Source organism: Salmo salar, chromosome 12 (genome assembly GCF_965601325.2).
Source record: "Salmo salar chromosome 12, fSalSal1, whole genome shotgun sequence".
In the NCBI taxonomy this organism is placed as follows: Eukaryota; Metazoa; Chordata; class Actinopteri; order Salmoniformes; family Salmonidae; genus Salmo; species Salmo salar.
This window is the reverse complement of record NC_138302.1, coordinates 65825999-65844232: the sequence shown is the minus strand read 5'-3', so window position 1 is coordinate 65844232 and position 18234 is coordinate 65825999. Positions and strand designations below refer to the sequence as shown.

General features: G+C 43.4%; 1 protein-coding gene across 5 annotated transcripts in view; it reads left to right on the top strand.

The window, feature by feature from the left end:
- Positions 1 to 15146, top strand: part of atf1 (activating transcription factor 1) — a 42289-nt gene extending 27143 nt beyond the window's left edge. For 3 of the 5 annotated variants that reach the window (XM_014132891.3, XM_014132889.3, XM_045691639.2), the window contains exons 4-8: positions 5971 to 6068; positions 10569 to 10708; positions 11126 to 11329; positions 11536 to 11680; positions 14245 to 15146. In XM_014132891.3, coding sequence (XP_013988366.1) covers positions 5971 to 6068; positions 10569 to 10708; positions 11126 to 11329; positions 11536 to 11680; positions 14245 to 14389 — 732 coding nt within the window. In that variant the 3' untranslated portion in view covers positions 14390 to 15146. The remainder of the gene's footprint in view (positions 1 to 5970; positions 6069 to 10568; positions 10709 to 11125; positions 11330 to 11535; positions 11681 to 14244) is intronic. The other 2 variants (XM_082959235.1, XM_014132890.3) reach the window with 1 other exon arrangement.
- The last annotated feature ends 3088 nt before the right edge of the window (positions 15147 to 18234 follow it).

Here is an 18234-nt window from a genome sequence, read left to right as displayed (position 1 = left end):
TACGTATAATTCTGGCAAATTAGTTCAGTTCGCAAAGACCCCTCTCAATCAGAAAGATTTCTGTCTCCCAGGTGTCTTTTATACAGGTAATGAGCTGAGATTAGGAGCACACTCTTAAAGGGAGTGCTCCTAACCGCAGCTTGTTACCTGTAAAAAAAAAAGACACCTAACCACAGCTTGTTACCTGTAAAAAAGACACCTGTCCACAGAAGAAATCAATCAGATTCCAAACTCTCCACCATGGCCAAGACCAAAGAGCTCTCCAAGGATGTCAGGGACAAGATTGTAGACCTACACAAGGCTGGAATGGGCTACAAGACCATCGCCAAGCAGCTTGGTGAGAAGGTGACAACATTTGGTGCGATTATTCGCAAATGGAAGAAACACAAAAGAACTGTCAATATCCCTCAGCCTGGGGCTCCATGCAAGATCTCACCTCGTGGAGTTGCAATGATCATGAGAACGGTGAGGAATCAGCCCAGAACTACACGGGAGGATCTTGTCAATGATTTCAAGGCAGCTGGGACCATAGTCACTAAGAAAACAATTGGTAACACACTACGCCGTGAAGGACTGAAATCCTGCAGCGCCCGCAAGGTCCCCTGCTCAAGAAAGCACATATACATGCCCGTCTGAAGTTTGCCAATGAACATCTGAATGATTCAGACGACAACTGGGTGAAAGTGTTGTGATCAGATGAGACCAAAATGGAGCTCTTTGGCATCAACTCAACTCGCCGTGTTTGGAGGAGGAGGAATGCTGTTTATGACCCCAAGAACACCATCTCCACCATCAAACATGGAGGTGGAAACATTATGCTTTGGGGGTGTGTTTCTGCTAAGGGGACAGGACAACTTCACCGCATCAAAGGGACGATGGACGGGGCCATGTACCGTCAAATCTTGTGTGAGAACCTCCTTCCCTCAGCCAGGGCATTGAAAATGGGTCGCGGATGGGTATGACATGACAATGACCCAAAACACACGGCCAAGGCAACAACGGAGTGGCTCAAGAAGAAGCACATTAAGGTCCTGGAGTGGCCTAGACAATCTGTGGAGGGAGCTGAAGATTCGAGTTGCCACACGTCAGCCTCGAAACCTTAATGACTTGGAGAAGATCTGCAAAGAGGAGTGGGACAAAATCCCTCCTGAGATGTGTGCCAACTACAAGAAACGTCTGACCTCTGTGGTGGCAAAACCCTTGTTGGCAATCAAGTACTAAGTCATGTTTTGCAGAGGGGTCAAATACTTATTTCCCTCATTAAAATGCAAATCATTTTATAACATTTTTGACATGCGTTTTTCTGAATTTTTGTTGTTGTTATTCTGTCTCTCACTGTTCAAATAAACCTACTATTAAAATTATAGACTGATCATTTCTTTATAAGTGGGCAAACGTACAAAATCAGCAGGGGATCAAATACTTTTTTCCCCCACTGTATTTCACTGGTCATCCCCAAAGTCAACACCTTTGGCTGCCTTTCCTTCCAGTTCTCTGCAGCCAATGACTGGAACGAATTGCAAAAATCACTGTAGTTCGAGACATCTCCCTCACTAACTTGAAGCGTCAGCTGTCAGAGCAGCTTAACGATCGCTGCAGCTGTACACAGCCCATCTGTAAATGGCTCATCCAACCATCTACTTTCCTCATCCCCATTTTAGTTTTTCCTGCTCTTTTGCACACAAGTATTTCTACTTGCACATCCTCATCTGCACATATATCACTCGTGTAAATTGTAATTACTTCGCCACTAATGGCCTATTTATTGCCTTACCCCCTTACTTCATTTGCACACACTGTATACAGATTTTTGTGTGTAATTGACTGTACGTTTGTTTATCCCATGTGTAACTCTGTCGTTGTTTTTGTCGCTTTGCTTTATCTTGGCCAGTTCGCAGTTGTAAATGAGAACTTGTTCTCAACTAGCCTACATGGTTAAATAAAGGTGAAATAAAAAAATGTAACCATCAATCAAGTGCACAGGGCTACATGTGTGCGAAAATAATGTTCACGGAGTTAAAAAAATATATATAAATATAAATAAAATCCCCCCCTTTGGGCTACACTGAACATTATTACGTTATGCACTTTCTGCCTGTGGACATCGATTCTACAATGTGACACGAGCATGATACCCTTTGTTGGCATAATTGATCTCTTTCAGGCAGAGAGTAGACCTGGCATACCCCTTTTTTAAGGAAAGGGGGGAAACATTAGTTCAGATAGTACTCTAGTTAATTTGTTAACATTTCACACAGATTGCCAGGGTCCAGTAAGCAACTAACGCGCTGTAACTTGAGGAACGGCAAGGAGTCGTATACCAGTTAATACTAATGCAAATGGTTAGTTATGGTCTAGTTACTAACGTTAGCTAGCTAACGTTATTAGCCAGCTAATTTTCACAGCATAAACTCAATTATTTGATCAGTTAAGTTGGCTAATGTTGCTCAACATTTCTCTGGCTAGCTAACGGAGAATTCGATCCAGCTACTGTAGCAAGATGCTTAACAATACTTCTTCCACCACACTTCCTCCCTCACCTCAAACTTTCCAAATACAAGTTTTTCGGTTACAGCTCATGAAGTACGCTTCATCACCTTCTCCGTGGTCAGTCTTCTCGCCTACCTCTTCATTATCGTTCAGGGGACGCGCTGCTGTAGCTGGTAAACTGAAATTCCGCTCTTTCAGCGCGCACTGATTCTGTAACTAGCAAATTGGTTGTTTCTTCTCTCTTCAGCCGCGTGCTGCATTCTGTTATGTGAACGATTTGGCTGAGCCTTGGATACAGCCAGTATTGCTCCAAACGCACATCACTTGTTTGCGTAAAGATCCAAAGCCCCCCCGCCCAAACTTTTGTCATCGGATCTACACGAGTCACGTATGTCACCAAATATGGATTCAAAACAGCAAATTTTGCCAAAAGGTGACTAGTTTGCTTCCCTTGTTATTCCTCCACCAAACTTTACAGTTGGCACTATTCATTTGGGCAGGTTGCCCTGGCCTCTGCCAAACCCAGATTCGTCCACTGGACTGTCAGATGGTGAAGCGTGATTAAATCACTCCAGAGGACGCGTTTCTACTGTTCGAGTCCAGTGGTGGCCAGCTTTACGCCACTCCAGCCGACACCATGCGCAATGCAAGCGATCTTATGCTGCTCAGCCACAGAAACCCTTTTCATCTAGCTCCTGACGAACAGTTCTTGTGCCGACAATTCTAACGGAGGTAGTTTGGAACTCGATAGTGAGTGTTGCATTTTTACGCGCTGTGCGCTTCAGCACTCGGCAGTCCCATTCAGTGAGCTTTAGTGGCCTACTACTACACGGCTGAGCCGTTGTTGCTCCTGGATGTTTCCACTTCACAATAACAGCACTTACAGTTGACCGGGGCAGCTCCAGCAGGGTAGAAATGTTACAAATTGACTTGTTGGAAAGGTGGCATCCTATGATGGCGCCACGTTGAAAGTCACTGAACTCTTCAGGAAGACCATTCTACTGCTAATGTTTGTAAGGAGATTGCCTTACTCTGTGCTCAATTTTATACACCTGTCAGCAACAAGTGGCTGAAATAGCGGAATCCACAAATTTTGAAGGGCTATCCACATACTTTTGTTTATTTATTTCCTGCCACGCAATATATATATATATATATATATATATATATATATATATATATATATATATATATATATATACTCAGCAACAAAAAAAAGGAACGTCCTCTCACTGTCAACTGCGTTTATTTTCAGCAAACTTAACGTGTAAATATTTGTATGAACATAAGATTCAAAAACTGAACAAGTTCCACAGACGTGACTAACAGAAATTGAATAATGTGTCCCTGAACAGTCAGTATCTGGTGTGGCCACTAGCTGCATTAAGTACTGCAGTGCATCTCCTCCTCATGGACTGCACCAGATTTGCCAGTTCTTTGCTGTGAGATGTTACCCCACTCTTCCACCAAGGCACCTGCAAGTTCGTGGACATTTCTGGGGGGAATGGCCCTAGCCCTTACCCTCTGATCCAACAGGTCACAGATGTGCTCAATTGGATTGAGATCCGGGCTCTTCGCTGGCCATGGCAGAACACTGACATTCCTGTCTTGCAGGAAAACACGCACAGAACGAGCAGTATGGCTGGTGGCATTGTCATGTTGGAGGGTCATGTCAGGATGAACCTGCAGAAAGGGTACCACATGAGGGAGGAGGATGTCTTTCCTGTAACGCACAGCGTTGAGATTGCCTGCGATAACAACAAGCTCAGTCCGATGATGCTGTGAGACACCGCCCCAGACCATGATGGACCCTCCACCTCCAAATCGATCCCACTCCAGAGTGCAGGCCTCGGTGTAACGCTCATTCCTTCGACGATAAACGCGAATCCGACCATCACCCCTGGTGAGACAAAACCGCGACTCGTCAATGAAGAGCACTTTTTGCCAGTCCTGTCTGGTCCAGCGACGGTGGGTTTGTGCCCATAAGCGACGTTGTTGCCAGTGACATCTGGTGAGGACCTGCTTTACAACAGGCCTACAAGCCAATAAGTCCAGCCTCTCTCAGCCTATTGCGGACAGTCTGAGCACCGATGGAGAGATTGCGAGTTCCTGGTGTAACAGAATGGCAACTTGCTGTTGCCATCCTGTACCTGTCCCGCAGGTGTGATGTTCGGATGTATGATCCTGAACAGGTGTTACAAGTGGTCTGCCACTGCGAGGACGATCAGCTGTCTGTCCTGTCTCCCTGTAGCGCTGTCTTAGGCGTCTCTCAGTACGGACTTTGCTATTCATTGCCCTGGCCACATCTGCAGTCCTCATGCCTCCTTGCAGCATGCCTAAGGCACATCCACGCAGATGAGCAGGGACCCTGGGCATCTTTCTTTTGGTGTTTTTAAGAGTCAGTAGAAAGGCCTCTTAGTGTCCTAATTTTCATAATTTTTACCTTAATTACCTACCGTCTGTAAGCTGTTAGTGTCTTAACGACCGTTCCACAGGTGCATGTTTATTAATTGTTGATGGTTCATTGACCAAGCATGGGAAACAGTGTAATCCCTTTACAATGAAGATCTGTGAAGTTATTTTGATTTTTATTTGGGGGGGGGGGGTCTTTGAAAGACAGGGTCCTGAAAAAGGGATGTGAGTTTTTTTTAATATCCTATCCTTGTCTGTCTGCTCAAAAGTTTGGGGTCACTTACAAATTTCCTTGTTTTTGAAAGAAAAGCTATTTTTTTTGGCCCATTTTTTAAATAACATCAAATTGATCAAAAATACAGTGTAGACATTGTTAATGTTGTAAATGACTATTGTAACTTGAAACGTCAGAATTGTAATGGAATATCTACATATGTGACAGAGGCCCATTATCAGCAACCATCACTCCTATGTTCCAATGTCACGTTGTTAGCTAATCCAAGTTTATCATTTTAAGAGGCTAATTGATCATTAGAAAACCCTTTTGCAATTATGTTAGCACAGCTGAAAACTGTTGTGCTGATTTTAAAGAAGCAATAAAACTGGCCTTCTTTAGACTAGTTGAGTATCTGGAGCATCAGCATTTGTGGGATTAATATGGGAAACCTTGTAATTATATTTGCTGACACGTTGCAGTCAAATTTTGGCACCAGTAGATTAGCTTTCTAGCTTTGTAAACCGCAACCACGCCTTCTGCGATGTTGTTTACAAGGCGGTACGTATTTAAATTGGGTAAGAGAATAAGATGTTACCATTGGTGTATTCAAATTAGATTTTGATATCACAATCCCCCTAAATAATCCCGCCTTCGGAATTCAAGTGTTTGACATGGAAGTTGTCCAATAACTTTATGATCAAACTTTATCAATGTACCAGCAACACTCATTTTTCATGATCTGATTTCATCCAAATATCACGAAAATAATTATTTTTGACTGTGCAGGACCTTCTAAGTAAACATGGTGTATGAGTAACTCATCATGTACCGGCGTCTCTTCTCCTCCACAGGGCCAGGGCTCAGACAGTGACGACTCCCAGGACTCCTCAGACAGTGGAGCCTCTGCCCAGAAGACCAGAGAGATACTGGCCAGACGGCCCTCCTACAGGTAGCCGCCACCGTGCTGTTGTGTCAAACACCATCGTAACCTGTCCATGTAGTGGTGGAAAGAAGTGTGTGCAGACTGCAGAGGTCAATGCTGGTGATGGACTGGGATATTGGTGGCGCTCAAGTCACCTTTTCACCTCATTTAACACCTGTTTGTAACCCCACCACCTTCTCTTTTTGGTGTTATGTTCCAACATTTTAAATGTTACTTTTTACATTGGGTAAAAGTACAGACTCAGAGCTTCAAAATGGTATATCATACAGTGCATTCAGAAAGAATTCAGACCCTTTTACTTTTTCCACATTTTGTTACCTTGCAGCCTTATTCTAAAATAGATGTAATAAATATTTCTCCTCCACAATCTACACACAATACCCAATGACAAAGCGAAAACTGGTTTTGGAAATTTTAGCAAATGTATAAAAAATCTAAAACCATAATCGGCGGAGAAGAGTCTTGGTCAGCTCCAGAGTTCCTATGTGGCGATGGGAGAATGGTGGTGGCAGCATCATGCTGTGGGGATGTTTTTCAGGGGCAGGGACTGGAAGACTATTCCGGATCATGGCAAAGATGAACGGAGAGAAGTACAGAGATCCTTGATGTAAACCTGCTCCAGAGCGCTCAGGATGAAGGTTCACCTTCCAACAGGACAATGACCCTAAGCACACAGCCAAGACAACGCAGGAGTGGCTTCAGGACAAGTCTCTGAATGTCCTTGAGTGGCCCACCCAGAGCCCGGACTTGAACCCGGTCTAACATATTTGGAGAGACCTGGAAAATAGCATATTTCTGTCCTGTGCTTTGGAGCAGGACATGTAATGCTCATAGCCTTTTCAGTGCAAAAGTCCAGATTTTCAACCAAAAAAAATACATGTATGGGGGATGGTTGCACATCTCTGGGAGGAAGGACATCAACGTTGCACAGCAGCTGAAACCTGGTCCCAGCTGACTGAAAGCTCCTTGGCTGCAACAACACCAGGCTCCAGACAATTGAAGCTGTAATGGAAGAAAGCAGACAAAAATAGACATTGCACGCCAGCAATAACATTCCTTGACCCGAAGTTCAAGCAATAAGCTCAAAGTACAAAGACAAAATACCTGAAATGTTGGTTGTTCACCCTCGTTCATCTCCTTGTACTGGGGGCGGAGAGCAGGTTGATGCTGAAAGACAAATTCCAGAAAAACAGGTTAATACAGAAATTCATTCATCTCCTATATCTTTACCTGTTGACTGCTACAGCTGTACTAAAATGCCCTGTACACTCAACCTGCTTCCAGCCAAACAATTGCAATGCAGACACTACACGATAACTAAATGGATTTAGGAAACATTTAACTAGATAATTACCAGCTAGTTGAACATGCAAAAAACAACCGACGTCTATAATCTGATGTAGATGGCTAACTATTTAGCCATCATTTCATTGTGACTAGCTAGCCATCTTAGTATGTCCCTATCACTTAACATTCGCACCACAGTGGCTAATTTCAGTAGCTAGCTAGGTAAACATGACAAACTGACCAACATGACAAAGATTATCATTATGTCATGCATGGCTTAGCACATCAGCAATCAACATTAAGAGCAGAATGCAACTGGCCAGCTCAGCTAGCTAGCTGGCTGTAACTTTACCTGTATGCAGATTGAAGTCTTTGGCCTGAATCCCAAGCGTCATGTCTAGAGGAAACCTGGCACCATCCCCTGTGGTGGCAGCATCATACTTTAGGGATATTTGTCAGAGGCAGGGACTGGGACTTTTTTTCTAAACCTGTTTTCGCTTTGTCATTGGGGGGGGGGGGGGAGTGTAATGTAACAAAATGTTGAAGAGGTCAAGGGGTCTGAATACTGTAGCTATCTTGGCATTTTAACTGTAGACTTAACTGTGTATGGACTATGATGATTCATGGCTGTCTTTGCCAGCAGCATACCACCCTGCATCCCACTGCTGACTTGCTTCTGAAGCTAAGCAGGGTTGGTCCTGGTCAGTCCCTGGATGGGAGACCAGATGCTGCTGGAAGTGATGTTGGAGGGCCAGTAGGAGGCACTCTTTCCTCTGGTCTAATTTTTTTTTATCCCATTGCCCCACTGCCCTGTGAAGGGTGCCGTCTTTCGGATGGGATGTTAAACGGGTGTCCTGACTCTCTGAGGTCATTAAAGATCCCATTGCACTTATCGTAAGAGTAGGGGTGTTAACCCCGGTGTCCTGGCTAAATTCCCATTCTGGCCCTCATACCATCACGGCCACCTAATCATCCCCAGCTTACAATTGGCCCATTCATCCCCCTCCTCTCCCCTGAAACTATTCCCCAGGTCGTTGCTGTAAATGAGAATGTGTTCTCAGTCAACTTACCTGGTAAAATAAAGTCTGAAATGGCAGTCTTTCCAAATTTAAAGCTGCTAGCAGCAATGCCGGGGTTAAAGCTGTTGGCCCACTTTGCCACCACCAATTTTAAAACATTTACCTAGGATGAGCTACTGCTGTACTCCTACAATGATGCTAGAATGATATCTTTTAGATGTTTACTAGTGTTAGGTTCTTATTTTTCAGAGTAAATAACTCACAGACACTAGATAAGCTTTAACCAAGTTTAATCAAATGTATTTATATAGCCCTTCTTATATCAGCTGATATATCAAAGTGCTGTACAGAAACCCAGCCTAAAACCCCAAACAGCAAGCAATGCAGGTGTAGAAGCACGGTGGCTAGGAAAAACTCCCTAGAAAGGCCAAAACCTAGGAAGAAATCTAGAGAGGAACCAGGCTATGAGAGGTGGCCAGTCCTCTTCTGGCTGTGCCGGGTGGAGATTATAACAGAACATGGCCAAGATGTTCAAATGTTCATAAATGACCAGCATGGTCAAATCATAGTAATCACAGTGAACAGGTCAGGGTTCCATAGCCGCAGGCAGAACAGTTGAAACTGGAGCAGCAGCACGACCAGGTGGACTGGGGACAACAAGGAGTCATCATGCCAGGTAGTCCTGAGGCATGGTCCTAGGGCTCAGGTCCTCCGAGAGAGAATTAGAGAAAGCATACTTAAATTCACACAGGACACCGGATAGGACAGGAGAAATACTCCAGATATAACAGACTGACCCTAGCCCCCCGACTCATAAACTACTGCAGCATAAATACTGGAGGCTGCGACAGGAGGGGTCAGGAGACACTGTGGCCCCATCCGATGATACCCCCGGACAGTGCCAAACAGGCAGGATTATAACCCCACCCACTTTGCCAAAGCACAGCCCCCGCACCACTAGAGGGATATCTTCAACCACCAACTTACCATCCTGAGACGAGGCTGAGTATAGCCCACAAAGATCTCCGCCACGGCACAACCCAAAGGGGGGCGCCAACCCAGACAGGAAGACCACGTCAGTGACTCAACCCACTCAAGTGACGCACCCCTCCTAGGGACGGCATGGAAGAGCACCAGTAAGCCAGTGACTCAGCCCCTGTAATAGGGTTAGAGGCAGAGAATCCTAGTGGAGAGAGGGGAACCGGCTAGGCAGAGACAGCAAGGGCGGTTCGTTGCTCCAGTGCCTTTCCGTTCACCTTCACACTCCTGGGCCAGACTACACTCAATCATAGGACCTACTGAAGAGATGAGTCTTCAATAAAGACTTAAAGGTTGAGACCGAGTCTGCGTCTCTCACATGAGTAGGCTGACCATTCCATAAAAATGGAGCTCTATAGAACGCCCTGCCTCCAGCTGTTTGCTTAGAAATTCTAGGGACAATTAGGAGGCCTGAGTCTTGTGACCGTAGCGTACGTGTAGGTATGTACGGCAGGACCAAATCGGAAAGATGGATAGGAGCAAGCCCATGTAATGCTTTGTAGGTTAGCAGTAAAACCTTGAAATCAGCCCTTGCCTTAACAGGAAGCCAGTGTAGGGAGGCTAGCACTGGAGTAATATGATCAAATTTTGGGGTTCTAGTCAGGATTCTAGCAGCCGTATTTAGCACTAACTGAAGTTTATTTAGTGCTTTATCCGGGTAGCCGGAAAGTAGAGCATTGCAGTAGTCTAACCTAGAAGTAACAAAAACATGGATGAATATTTCTGCATCATTTTAATCATTCCCAAAGGTTCTGTACAGCTGTAATCAGACAGCAAAACATTTCTTTCTTCACAGTTATATACATCCTACTTAAGACACTCCTCCTTACAGTTTATGGCTCCACAGGAAACTAATAAAGAGGGTAACGGGATGACAAACCTTTTACTGCCTTAAGAGAATCTGTCCTCACTTCCTGATCTCAACACATTCCTTCATCTAATCCACAGATGAGAACCATTAACTTCTGACATAACCCAGTCTCTTTCATTTCCTATCTCAATGATCAAAGTTTAGCCGATTCCAAAACTAGTGAGCCACTTATTCTCCATTCATTTTCCAGTCTCATTACTTTGGTTCTGTAGCATTGTGTGTTTTAGTGTAAGGATTTCGGTAATGGATTATTGTATGAGTAATCTCCTGCTTCTTCACGGTGGTCTGTAGGAAGATCCTCAATGAACTGTCTGCTGAGGAGGTGGCGTCACGCAATGAAGGAGAGGATGAAAACCCTGCTTCCTCTGGCATGACCACAGTGACAATGCCCAACACCCAGACAATCTACCAGACTAGTAGTGGCCAATACAGTAAGGGTTGCCCTACTACATAGCACTACAACAACCACACACCATCCTACCAGTGCATAATTTTGTCACCATAAATAGATTATACAGTTGGATATTGTTCGAGTTGGAGGCACTTGTTGAGTAAGGGATCATCAATAATGGGCTTCTACAGTTTTGTGGAAATATATCGCACCGCCGGGGACAGGGAGTGCAAACTGGCTCCCGAGGTGTGGTATTGTAAGCATGCACAAATCTCTCAACTTTTCACAGGCTTTCAACTCAGGCAGCCATGGGCATGAACAGAAAAGTGAACCTTCACACAGTTGCAGTTTCTTTTATAAAAATATATATATCGAAAAAATGCAACAGATTTAAAAGAAAAAAAAAAATCGGTGCGATACCATTGTCCCTAACTTCCTGTGTGTTTATTGTGTGTAGTTACCATCGCCCCTAATGGCGCCATCCAGCTGGCCAGCCCTGGGTCAGAGGGTCTCCAGGGGTTACAGACTCTCACCATGACCAACTCAGGCCAACAACAGGGCACCACCATCCTACAGTACGCTCAGACGCCCGATGGACAGCAGATACTTGTTCCCAGCAACCAGGTGGTCGTACAGAGTGAGTATGGCTTCATGACTCACGGTAAGCGTTGAGACGATACCACAAGGAGAAGTACCCAGTAGTGCCTGCTAAACCTCCCCCCCCATAATTGTCTTGGGTTGTCAGTAAAGCTTCTCTGAAGGTGTGTAAATATCCACCGATCCCAGCTTGTGGTCCACATTGTAATGTGTTGAGATTTTGAAGAGGAGATGCTCTCATCTACTGTTTTAATTGACCTCATCCCCCAGATGCAGGAGGAGAGATGCAGACGTACCAGATCCGCACGGCACCCACAGCGCAACAGACCGTGGTCATGACTTCCCCTGTAGGAATATCTGAACAAAAGAGTGGCGACCCCACCATGAAGAGAGAGATCCGCCTCGCCAAGAACAGGTGTGTGTGTATAAGGATTTGTTGTGGCAGTGCACAGTTGTTCCCTTTGTCTGTTTGTGTGTTAACCTTAAATGGCCACTGAAAGCAGGAACCAAATTCTCTGGTTGAAAAAGGCCTATGTGGCATCGATATTAGTCAAACATTTATTCCAGAACCAAAATGTACTAAAGTGTAAGTAGAATAATTTTGGTCAGAATGTCAGTATATTACAAAAGTGTTTTGTGAGATTTGTGTAACTGAAGATCTCTCAACTTACATGAGGGTTGGGTTTTGATTTCAAACCTGCCCACACAGGACCGCTGCCTGGCACCGTAATCACGGCTGGCAGTAATCAAATCACCTGGATCACAGCTGCCTGCTGTGCTGTAGTGAACACTATCCAATCGCTCACCAGACTCAATCTACTACCCTGCCACTTATTTACAGACAGCCAAAGTAACCATTAGCGCACAGCGCCTCAGACTTGATTAGATAGCATTTGCGACAATGTCGTATATTGCTATGTTGAAAGAATGAGAGTTCTTTTATAAAAGTTTTTTTTTCCCCCAACTAAAACTCCCGAGTGGCGCCGTGGTCTAAGACACTACATCTCAGTGCAAGAGGCGTCACTGTAGTACCTGGTTCGAATCCAGGCTGCATCACATCCTGCTGTGATTGGGAGTCCCATAGGACGGTGCAAAATTGGCCCAGCGTCGTCCGGGTTTGGTCGGGGTAGGCCATCATTGTAAATAAGAATTTGTTCTTAACCTCTCTAGGGTAGGTGGCACCAAATCGTCCCACCTACGTAACAGCCAGTGTAATCCCGTGGCGCGTTATTCAAAAACCTCAAAAATGCAAAAACTTCAATTTTTCAAACATATGACTATTTTACACCATTTTAAAGACAAGACTCTCGTTAATCTAACCACACTGTCCGATTTCAAAAAGGCTTTACAACGAAAGCAAAACATTAGATTATGTCAGCAGAGTACCCAGCCAGAAATAGACACCCATTTTTCAAGCTAGCATATAATGTCACATAAACCCAAACCACAGCTAAATGCAGCACTAACCTTTGATGATCTTCATCAGATGACAACCCTAGGACATTATGTTATACAATACATGCATGTTTTGTTCAATCAAGTTCATATTTATATCAAAAACCAGCTTTTTACATTAGCATGTGACTAGCATTCCCACCGAACACTGCCGGTGAATTTACTAAATTACTCACGATAAACATTCACAAAAAGCATAACAATTACTTTAAGAATTATAGATACAGAACTCCTCTATGCACTCGATATGTCCGATTTTAAAATAGCTTTTCGGTGAAAGCACATTTTGCAATATTCTGAGCAGATAGCCCGGCATCACAGGGCTAGCTATTTAGACACCCAGCAAGTTTAGCACTCATCAAAGTCAGATTTACTATAAGAAAAATGTTATTACCTTTGCTGTCTTCGTCAGAATGCACTCCCAGGACTTCTACTTCAATAACAAATGTTGGTTTGGTTAAAAATAATCCATAGTTATATCCAAACAGCGGCGTTTTGTTCGTGCGTTCAAGACGCTATCCGAAAGGGTAAATAAGGGTGACGAGCATGGCGCAATTCGTGACCAAAAAATTCTAAATATTCCATTACCGTACTTCGAAGCATGTCAACCGCTGTTTAAAATAAATTTTTATGCCATTTTTCTCATAAAAAAGCGATAATATTCCGACCGGGAATCTGCGAAAGAACATAAAGCATTCGGTCGACTCGGGCACGCGCCTAAGCCCATAGTACTCTGATCGGCCACTTGCCAAAAGCGATAATGTGTTTCAGCCAGAGCCTGCCTCGATATCGTTCAGCTTTTTCCCGGCCTATGGGAGCCGTAGGAAGTGTCACGTTAGAGCAAAGATCCTCAGTCTTCAATAAAAAGAGCCAAGATAAAACAGAACTTGTCAGACAGGCCACTTCCTGCATGGAATCTTCTCAGGTTTTGGCCTGCCATATGAGTTCTGTTATACTCACAGACAGACACCATTCAAACAGTTTTAGAAACTTTAGGGTGTTTTCTATCCAAAGCCAATAATTATATGCATATTCTAGTTACTGGGCAGGAGTAGTAACCAGATTAAATCGGGTACGTTTTTTATCCGGCCGTGTCAATACTGCCCCCTAGCCCTAACAGGTTAACTGACCTAGTTAAATAAAATAAAAATGTTTATCACATTTGTGATCTAACGTTAGCCTCAGAAATTCAACTTTTTATCAAAAATGGAAACATCTAGAAAGCAGGATGCTCGAAGCATGGAATTCCCTGACAAATCACGTACACGTTGCCATGCTGCGTCACGTGGTTGCTAAGCCATGTGGTGTGGTGGCCTGTTTGGGATGGTGACCGACTAGGAACAATCAACATTACTGCAAGGATATGATATAGTCAACATAAGACACCCACATCGAACCACACCACTAAGACTGAAATCTTGTTTTCCTTTAATGAGCAACAGAAAAACACATGGAGAATTGATGAGTTCAGTCGCTCTTTAAATGTAATCCTCTAAAGCAGTTTTCTGTGTTTCTCCCTGACAGGGAAGCTGCCCGTGAGTGTCGCAGGAAAAAGAAGCAATACGTCAAATGTCTAGAGAACCGTGTGGCGGTGCTGGAGAACCAGAACAAGACTCTCATTGAGGAACTCAAGACGTTAAAGGACCTGTACTGTGTCAAAACAGGATAACCAGAAGGAAGAGAAGCCAGCCAGCGAACAGGACATTTAACGGCAGTGAGTGGCTCAGCTCTGCCACATGGACAACGCGGGGTTAACCGGGAACACATTTCATTTCAGACCTGAAATCCTCCTCAGTTTGTGTTTTATACTCTGTTTTAACATGTCGTGAGTGGTGGCCATGGGAACTGTCCCATTTTTAAAAGACAGTGAAAGAGGTTGACTGTTTTTCATTGTCTTTTTATTGAGCTAACGAATGGATTACTAACGCTTAAATTTGTATTTGTGTATATTTTGTAAGCACACGGGAGGCGTGAATTGTGAGCTTTATCATTGACATTCAATTTTTAATTGTGTCCCCCTTTTCCAGAATTGTCTCCTTATTTTCCTTGTGTAGCAGTAGGTTCAATTTGCTGTTTTTAACATCTATCAATTTGCGGCTGTATTGATTGTATGATGACGTGATTTCATGTATTTTTTTATGTGAACCAGCTATTTCCACCCCCATTCTTTCCCCCATGAGGAAATGTTACAAGTACCATTCCTTATCCTTGTCAAGAGGGATGTAAGGGGTATTAGATAAGATAACATTGTGTAAGGCGGACTTTGCTGTTACTAAGACAATCTATCAGGGAGAAAACACAATGGCAGGGTAATATTTATTTTCTCTTTCTGGAGAGGGGAATGAGCGAATCAAACAAAAAGAGGGAAAGCAATGTCACTCATTCTGTAAGTAAATTGAAATAAATATTTTTCCAGTCTTTACATACATTGCTTACTGGGGATTTTTCTGTTACGTATTATACATTTTTGGGGGGCTCAACACTCATTTGGGCTGTCCAGTGGTAGATAAAAATACCCAGTTGTCATACTTCAGTAAAATTAAAGATGCCTTTTTTAATAGAAAATAACTCAAGTAAAATACTACTTGAGTAAAAGTATTTGGTTTTACATATACTTAAGTATCAAAAGTACATTTAATTGCTAAAATATACTTATGTATAAATCATTTCAAATTCCTTATATTAAGCAAATCAGACGGCACATTTTTTTTATGGATAGGCACGGGCACACTCAAATAATTTACAAACGAAGCATTTGTGTTTAGTGAGTCCACCAGATCAGAGGCAGTAGGGATGTTCTCTTGATAGGTATGTGAATTGGACCATTTTCCTGTCCTGCTAAGCATTAAAAATGTAAATAGTACTTTTGGGTGTCAGGGAAAATGTATGGAGTAAAAAGTACATTCTTTTCTTTAGGAATGTAGTGAAGTAAAACTTGTCCAAAATATAAATAGTAAAGTACAGATACCCCAAAAAACAACTTAAGTAAAAATACTTTAAAGTACTTTACACCGCTGGTCCAGCCTTTCCCATTTAGTGACAAGTATTTGAGGTTTTCATTGGTATACGATGACCTCTAATGGTCATTGATGCAGTTTCCCACCTAGCAATGTTTGTAGATCAAGAGCATGGGGGCCATTGTCTAGGCCAGGTTCTGAAAGCGGTTGTCACTACTTTCCAAGGTAAACATTTTTAAAACACCTTTTGGAAATCAGGTGTTTTGTATGGATTGGTATACAATGTATTGAGATGTGTTGTATTTCAGTTTGGCCCCATATTACACTGCAGTAACTTTATAGTTAGCCTATGCCTCGTGTAGCCAATAGCCATGCTGCTAGCCAATGGACATGGTTATTTTGTACTATGAAGTACAAGGCAGGCTAGCTAGCTAATTTTGTAACATGCTTGTGCTTGGTTTGACATTTCAGAAGGCAACTAAATCTAGTGTAGTTTATTTCTAGAGGAGAGACAGTCCTTCAGTCAATGCATGTATAGGGGGAAATGTAGCCAACTGAACTCAACACGACAAATAGTACATTTACGATAGTAAATCGAGGAGTTGCGTTTAGTTGGCTAGGGAACACTTTTTACATCAAGCAGGTTTCTCAGATCAAATAGCCTGACATATATGGTGCCCAAAGAAAATAAAAAAAAATGCACTGTCATGTTAACAAACAACATATCCCAAAAACAGGACAGGTCAAAGTAAAATGGAAATCACAACTTGTCCAGGAGTTTCACCCCATTGGCATGATCAGTGCTTTCAAGTTTGTATCCCTCAATTTGACAAGCTGATCATAGCAAAAAAGGAAATACTTCTGCATTTCCTGCATAAAGTTGGGTAGCTGATATCCAGAGCTTAAATAGCCAAATTGATTTGCCACAGGAATCAGGAAAAATAAATCCAATGCAATGCCCTATTTTACAAATGGTGGGCCTACCACATGGATAAGCATTCATAACATTTACATTTCAGGCCATTTCCTCTCCCTAAAAAAAACGATGGTAGCTTTTTGAGATACATACCCGGGGACTGGGAGGTAGTGCACTCAGCGCAGCCTCACCGCAGCCTTGGGGAAAGTATTCAGACCCCCTGACCTTTTTCACATTATGTTTCAGCCTTATTCTAAAATGGTTTAAATAAAATATTTTCCTCAGCAATCTTTACATACTACCCCATAATGGCAAAGCGAAAACATGTTTTTAGAAGTTTTTGCAAATGTATTACATAAACGGATACCTTATTTACATAAGTATTCAGACCCTTTGCTATGAGACTTGAAAATGAGCTTAGGTGCATCCTGTTTCCATTGATCATCCTTGATGTTTCTATAACTTGATTGGAGTCCACCTGTGGTAAATTCAATTGATTGGACATGATTTGGAAAGGAACTCACCTGTCTATATAAGGTCCAACAGTTGACGGTGCATGTCAGAGCAAAAACCAAGCCATGATGTTGAAGGAATTGTCCGTTGAGTTCCGAGACAGGATTGTGTCGAGGCACAGATCTGGGGAAGGGTACCAAACAATTACTGCAGCATTTAAGGTCCCCCAAGAACACAGTGGCCTCGATCATTCTTAAATGGAAAAAGTTGGGAACCACAAGACTCTTCCTAGAGCTGGCTGCCTGGCCAAACAGAGCAATCTGGGGAGAAGGGCCTTGGTTAGGGAGGTGACCAAGAACCTGATGGTCCCTCTGACAGAGCTCCAGAGTTCCTCTTAAGATAGGAGAACCATCCAGAAGGACAACCATCTCTGCAGCACTCCACCAATCAGGCCTTTATGGTAGAGTTGCCAGATGGAAGCCACTCCTCAGTAAAAGGCACATGACGGTCTGAGTCTTTAGCAGGCTATGAGAAGCAAGATTGAACTCTGGCCTGAATGCCAAGCGTCATGTCTGGAGGAAACCTGGCACCATCCCTACGGTGAAGCATGGTGGTGGCAGCATCATGCTGTGGGGATGTTTTTCACTGGCAGGGACTGGGAGACTAATCAGTTTTGAGGGAAAGATGAAAGGAGTACAGAGATCCTTGATGAAAACCTGCTCCAGAGTGCTCAGGACATCTGACTGGGGTAAACGTTCACCTTCCAACAGGACAACGACCCTAAGCCAAGACAACGCAGGAGTTGCTTCGGGACAAGTCTCTGAATGTCCTTGAGTGGCCCAGCCAGAGCCCTGACTTGAACCCGGTCTAACATCTCTGGAGAGCCCTGAAAGTAGCTGTGCAGCAATGCTCCCCATCCAACCTGACAGAGCTTGAGTGGATCTGCAGAAAAGAATGGGTGAAACTCCCCAAATACATGTGTGCCAAGCTTGTAGTGCCATACCCAAGAAGACTCAAGGCTGTAATCGCTGCCAAAGGTGCTTCAACAAAGTACTGAGTAAAGGGTCTGAATACTTATGTAAATGTTATATTAAATTTTTGTATTTTTTTTTTAATAAATTTGCTAACAATTCTAAAATCTTGTTTTTGCTTGTCATTATGGGGTATTGTGTGTAGATTGATGAGGGT